We start from the raw sequence: 7047 nt of genomic DNA, 5'->3' as shown, positions 1-7047 counted from the left end.
ATTTAACCGAAGTTTTCGTTACGGTAGCATTTTCGACCTGTTTAACATTTTTTTTAATGTCAACAGGTGGATAAAATTTTTGTTTTATGTTTATATTTATCTATTTTGATTTGGTAGCTGGTCTAGCTGAAAGTCGATCTTTTTATTCATTTATTTTTTTTATGGCTGTATTTAAGTTTTCCTTACGCTAGCATTTTCGACTCCATTTAACATATTTTTATTTTAATGTCCACAGGCAGATAAGATTGATGCCCGACAACCTATTCTGATGAAGGCTGAGTGGGAGCTGGACCATGGCCAGTCTTCTGATCTTTTAGGTGCGGTTTTACTTTTCTTTCTTTTTCTGATTATCCTCTTGTTTGAAGATTACGTCGTAGGTGTATGTAACTTGTGTTTGGATTACGATTCAGTCGAAATACTTCCGGTTTTGTTTTGAAATTGTCATTATATTTTTGGTATTTTTTTTTGTGGTTTCTGAATCTTTTTCTTTGTAGTTTCTGAATCTTTTCTTTGTAGTTTCCGATTTTTTTGGTAATATTTGATTTTTTTTCTTTATAGATTCCGAATCTTTTTTGTAGTTTCTGAATCCTGTTCTTTATAGTTTCTGAATCTGTTTCTTCGTAGTTTCTGAATCTTTTTCTTTGTAATTTCTGAATCCTTTTCTTTGTAGTTTCTGAATCTTTTTCTTTGTAGTTTCTGAATCTTTTTCTTTAGTTTCAGAAACTTTTTCTTTGTAGTTTCTGAATCTTTTTTTTTGTAGCTTCTGAATCCTTTTCTTTCTAGTTTCAGAATCCTTTTCTTTGTAGTTTCTGAACCTTTTTCTTTGTAGTTTCTGAATCTTTTTCTTTGTAGTTTCTGAAACCTTTTCTTTGTAGTTTCTGAACCCCTTTCTTTCTAGTTTCAGAATCCTTTTCTTTGTAGTTTCTGAATCTTTTTCTTTGTAGTTTCTGAACCTTTTTCTTTGTAGTTTCTGAACCTTTTTCTTTGTAGTTTCTGAACCTTTTTCTTTGTAGTTTCTGAATCTTTTTCTTTGTAGTTTCTGAACCTTTTTCTTTGTAGTTTCTGAATCTTTTTCTTTGTAGTTTCTGAATCCTTTTCTTTGTAGTTTCTGAATCTTTTTCTTTGTAGTTTCTGAACCTTTTTCTTTGTAGTTTCTGAATCTTTTTCTTTGTAGTTTCTGAATCCTTTTCTTTGTAGTTTCTGAATCTTTTTCTTTGTAGTTTCTGAACCTTTTTCTTTGTAGTTTCCGAATCTTTTTCTTTGTAGTTTCTGAATCTTTTTCTTTGTACTTTCTGAATCTTTTTCTTTGTACTTTCTGAATCTTTTTCTTTGTACTTTCTGAATCTTTTTCTTTGTACTTTCTGATTTTTTTTTCTTTGTAGTTTCTGAACCTTTTTCTTTGTAGTTTCTGAATCTTTTTCGCTTACGTCCTTATTCCTTCTTTCAGTACAACCAATTGTGGATCCCGGCCTACTTGTCAGCGCCACGGAACACGTCGGCATAATTACAGGCTGTGAGAAGGACGGTGACGAAACCTGTCGAGTGGATCTGCGAGTAGAAACCACATTATCCAGCCAAGAGTGAGTCTCACCTTTGCAATGGCTTTGTCAGACTAACTAACCACTCGTGTACGTTACTGTACGACAACTTCACATCACCGAGAGAAGTCCAGAATTCAACCGTTGCTTTTTGAATCGATGTTAAAGGACAAGTACATCCGGTATCGTGGTCCTTTCAACGTTTTATTTATTTATTTTTTACTCTTATTTAATGTTATTTTACTCTGTTATTTATTCCGCAGAACGGCCTTTGTGATTGGCGGTGAAGACAAGCCCTCCATTACGGTCAGCGTGTTCAATACAGGAGAACCAGTTTTCCTGCCCAACGTTACAGTCAGTGTGGATTCCCCCCTCGCCCTCATGCTCCCCAACACGCACAGCTGCAACTTCCCTTCTGGAGACAACAGGACCTTCCTGGCGTGTCATCTCAGGAACCCAATTATGCCTGGAGAGAAGGTGAGGTGGCGGTTGTGCAACAAATGAGTAATAACTGTTTCTATCCTTGAAATTCTTTTTTTTTTTTCACAAGGATGTCGATAGTCATGTTAGAGAACATTTTTTCCAGTGGTGATTTATTTATGATTGTCCATCGCTTCTGTTAAATAAATACTAGTTTCAAATGCATGTTTCCTATTAGACAAATTACAATCAAGGAAGAGCAGGGAATTTCAGTTTAATAGAAAAACACTCTACCGTGTTCATACTGTGGTAGAAAAACCCCCACAATGCACAAACTACTGAAGAAGCAATAAAACAATAAAACTTTTAGAAGAACAATCCCACGAAAACAATAGCAAATTATTATTCACTTCATCTCTAGATCTTGTACTATCCCTACGCTTCACTATGAGAACTTCCGTCCTTGAATTTGAGACTCACACTATACATCACACAGCAGACCTGCCTTGTCCAATACGTGCAAGCATTATCATGATATTTTTCATATTTCAAGATGAGATAAAACATCATTATTATTATTCTTTTTCATACATTTCAGGATGAGATAAAACATCATTATTATTATTATTCTTTTTCATACATTTCAGGATGAGATTAAAGTCACTATAGACATTAACCAGCTGGACGACCGAGCAGCCAACAGCGCCATCAGGGTAGAAGTGGCAGGTGAGGGCACAGAAGCTCGCCCACAGGACAACGCCGTCTCTTATGCCCTAAACATGGGCGCCCAAGCATCTCTGAAGCTTCATGGGTATGTGTGTCAATGATGATGAGACTTGAGGGATTTGTCTTTAGCGTTTTTTTTTCCATTTGTTAAAATATTTGTTCCTTGGTTGCATGTGCGTGTCTATACGGCATGTTTTTTTTTTTATACACAAATATTTAACACAGTATGGACACAGAGATATTAACACACGCACACGCACACGCGCGCGCGCGCACACGCACACGCACACACACACACACACACACACACACACACACACACACACACACACACACACACACACATACACCCACACACACGCACCCACATACACACACACACAAACACATTCTCTCTCTCTCTCTCTCTCTCTCTCTCTCTCTCTCTCTCTCTCTCTCTCTCTCTCTCTCTCTCTCTCTCTCTCTCTCTCTCTCTCACACACACACACACCCACACCCACACACCCACACACACAATAAATATAATAAAACATTTTATAAATGTGTAAATAACACCTCTACTCCATTACAGGTATTCCAAAGAAGAACAGATCTTGTACCAGCGTCTTGAGGAGAATAAAATCAATACCACAATAACGCCAAAGTTCCTGCATTTCTTTTCGGTGAGGATCAGAGGTGGCGTGATTGTGCAATGACCAAATGTGGTGATATTGAGTGAATGTGATGAAAATGAAGGCCTATATATTCACGACTTTGTTCATATCTTTCCCCTTATATTTATATAAATGTTTATACTTTGTTTATATTTTTTTCACACACAATAATGGTTAAGTCTCATAAATGCCTTATCTTGACCGCAGCTGGCGAAGAATGGACCCACTCCTCTTGGCGAAGTGGAACTCGTTGTGGACATTCCGGTGAACTTCACAACCCGCGGGAGGTCAGAGACATTCCTCAACATCTATAATCCTAAGGTAAATTGCAGTTCTTTACGCTGTGTGTCGAGACCAATCACAGGTCCAGTTCCAAGTCTATGAAGGGGCCTAGTATAAGATCGCTATAAGAAACCGTGTGCTTGCTAAGAGCATCGTTTTAAAAATTGTCAGAATGGTAAATAATAATATAGGTTATTATGGTCATTCTAGTTCATCGCCCATTCGTATTATTAACAAAAAAACAGGCGAATAAGAATCGTGTCCTTGCTTTCCAGACAAACTTCCAGCACCAGGGGTTCCAGTGCAGTATAGTGGGGGCCTCATACGTACCCGACGAAGAAGCCGAAGGGGATACAGTAGACATCCCGACGATCTTGGCAAACAGCAGTACCCAGCCTCCAATATATGAAAGCCTGAAAGCTTCTAGGTAAGGCAATCCGAAGGGACTTGAAGAGGACAGTTTTGGTTCTCTTCCTTAATCTTTCTTTTCGTCTTTTTTTAAAGTTCTATTAGCTAAATTTGGGTGTAAGTGTGCGATCATGTTTGTTCGTCAGCTTTACACAGAAGGTTTTAAAGTTTGGTTAATTAATGATAGCAATACTGTTTTGTAAAGATTATGTCTTTCAATATTTAAATCGTTGAGTATATTAATAATCCCATGTGTGATAACATAGAAAAGTAAGCATAAACAGAATATATTAAGACAAAAAGAATATCCATAGAAAGTAGGTTAATTGAAAGAAGATAGTACTTTCAGAATTTTGGCATTTAATTTCTAGGTCTGACTTGAAATCTAGTATTATCGAAGGTGTCCTGTGTTATGTTTTGTCAATCGTCAGAGTATGCTGATAAACTGAGTATACTAATAAGCTGAGTATGCTGATAAACTGAGTATGCTAATAAACTGAGTATGCTGATAAACTGAGTATGCTGATAAACTGAGTATGCTGATAAACTGAGTATGCTGATAAACTGAATCTCGAGTGTCTTTTCACAGCATGCAGAGCAAAGCATCTTCTCTGGAGCCAGCCATTCTGAACTGTTCGAATCCTCTGGTGAGTTGTGCTCGACTCTCGTGCCTCATCAAGTCATGGCCGGCCTCGACTGGCTTCGCCCATCTCACCATCAACTTGTCCCTGAACCTCACCGTCTTAGGTCAGTGTCTCGGGTGTTCATTTGCGTTACAGAGCTTACGTTATGAATTTTAGATTATTGTTTACGTTATAGATTAATTTTGAAGGGAAAAAAAAAGATTAGTCTGATGGCCATCAAATGCAACATGTCGAGAGTCACTGATATCTCAAGAGCTATGTTAGGTAAACACATTTATGAAATGCCTAGGAACTGTAAAGAGGTAGTTTCACCACAAAAGCATGACCAGGTCCTTCCCTACAACACACCTGTGATTAAGTACTGGCCTCAGCAGGGGTCAAGTGAGGACGTCAAAGAACTGACCTCTGCTGGATCCTCCTGAGAGACAATAGACATGCTCCTCTTCGGACATCCTCCCTGCTTTCACTGGACCAACTTCGATTTATTTGGTGTCTTGTCTTTCTCTGCAGCTGGCCACATCTCGGCGAAGGGAGGAGCCATTGTGAAGAGTCACGCAAGGGCAAGAATTCTCTCACTAAATCCTGAGCTGAGTTTTGTTGGAGAAAAGTATGTTTCTCTCATTCTCTCTCTCTCTCTCTCTCTCTCTCTCTCTCTCTCTCTCTCTCTCTCTCTCTCTCTCTCTCTCTCTCTCTCTCTCTCTATTTTGTGAATTTTTGAAATGTTGCATATTACTTAATATAAAACTAAAATTCGTTATATTTAATCTGATTATTATTATTACCCACATTTTCCGTTCAGCAAAGAGTTACTCCTGTTAGAAAACATACCTACACAGAATTTAGGCATTTACCGTTATCCTCGAAACATATTTAGGGCATTTACGGTCTTGAATCATAATTATCTCTTTCATTATGAAGATGAGATCCTACAATAACCTCCTGGTAATCCTTCAGAGAGACTGAGTTCGTGCTGATGACACAAATACAGCCAGACAGTCTCCCTGGCAGAGGCGTTCCTTGGTGGGTCATCCTGTTGGCTGTACTGGGAGGCCTCCTGCTCCTCTGTCTCCTCGCCTACGGGCTCTACAAGGTGAGTGGAGTGTTGCGAACCGTCCAGACTGTAATACAACATAACATGGATAGTACACTTGATATGGAGAATGTATATGAAAAGAATACGTAAGGGATAGGTAATGTGTACTTTTTTAAGAGGAATAAGTTATCGTATTAAAATCACGTGGTTGTTTGAGGCTGTGGTAATCGTTACCCTGCAATAAGTAAACACAAGCTTGCCTATTCGGTAACACTACGAGTCTCAGGTGTACCTTATATTAGTAGGTATTGCCAGTGGACAACAAAAGTGATTCAATGTCTCACTGACTCGTCTTGTCTCTTACAGGCTGGATTCTTCAAGAGAAAAGAACAGGATGAAATGAAAGCCCACCGTGCACAGGTGGCTTCCAGCAACTATGGGACTGTTAACGATGGTATGGTTGGGGACTAAATGACCAGCTGAACGCCAATACTACTCCATCAGATTGCCAGACGTTGAGATAGAGGACCTAACTAACGCAAAGACCATTCCTTAAGAAGATCCCCAAGATCGATCGAATGTATTTTTTTTTATATAGATCTTGGAATGACTAGGAAGCTTATAAATGATTCTTCCCGGATAGGTCTCCTTGAGAAAACTTTCATTTCCTGATTCTACGAGAGACGACTGAAAATAAGGGAAGGTGTGATTATCTGTGGTTGAAGTTCAAGTCGAACACAGATCGCCTGAAAGGGTACAACAAAACCATTCAAATTAGAAAAATATATAAACACACACACACACACACATACAGATACTCGCACACACACACACACACACACATCATGTTTGGGTTGCTCAAAGTATCTGAAAATATCAACTTTTTTTCGTCACGATAAGAAATTATGTTTAACATGAGATTCTTGCAAGTGGTGTGACTGACAATGATATTCTGTTCTTTTGTATGTGAACTGTTGTATAGAAAAATCCTCGTAGACTTCCTTAAGTTATTTTAGTTGAGTTTCTTTTTTTATACATAGATCTGGAATCTTTGAAATAAACATTTTAGAAAATATACTCAATGGTTTAAATTTACCTATACCTGAATCAATATGGCAATAAGTACACAACTTTTCATAGGTTTTCATAAAGTGAGATCTTTTGTGTCTTCTTCATGTTATAAAGAGGAAAGGGGAAATAATATTCAGAAGGGAAGTCTAATACTTTATTATTCTCGATGGTTTAGTACCAAATGTACAATGGAATGAGATGATTAGATAAAATATAAAAGGATAATATACACTTCCCCCTTTAAGACTGTCTCATAAAAAAAATCTTGGAAA

The 7047-nt window shown here is 37.9% G+C and overlaps 1 protein-coding gene across 1 annotated transcript in view; it reads left to right on the top strand.

Moving 5' to 3' along the window:
• Positions 1-6781, top strand: part of LOC113820463 (integrin alpha-PS4) — a 25266-nt gene extending 18485 nt beyond the window's left edge. The window contains exons 16-26 of the mRNA XM_070118469.1: positions 236-317; positions 1448-1580; positions 1802-2015; positions 2606-2769; positions 3256-3346; positions 3545-3658; positions 3895-4046; positions 4617-4774; positions 5182-5278; positions 5626-5761; positions 6071-6781. Of these exons, the coding sequence (XP_069974570.1) occupies positions 236-317; positions 1448-1580; positions 1802-2015; positions 2606-2769; positions 3256-3346; positions 3545-3658; positions 3895-4046; positions 4617-4774; positions 5182-5278; positions 5626-5761; positions 6071-6175 (1446 nt within the window). The 3' untranslated portion in view covers positions 6176-6781. The remainder of the gene's footprint in view (positions 1-235; positions 318-1447; positions 1581-1801; positions 2016-2605; positions 2770-3255; positions 3347-3544; positions 3659-3894; positions 4047-4616; positions 4775-5181; positions 5279-5625; positions 5762-6070) is intronic.
• Positions 6782-7047: the final 266 nt, after the last annotated feature.

This window comes from Penaeus vannamei, chromosome 42, assembly GCF_042767895.1.
Source record: "Penaeus vannamei isolate JL-2024 chromosome 42, ASM4276789v1, whole genome shotgun sequence".
Lineage (NCBI taxonomy): Eukaryota > Metazoa > Arthropoda > Malacostraca > Decapoda > Penaeidae > Penaeus > Penaeus vannamei.
Note: the sequence above shows the minus strand (reverse complement) of the source record. Positions and strands in the feature narration are given on the sequence as shown.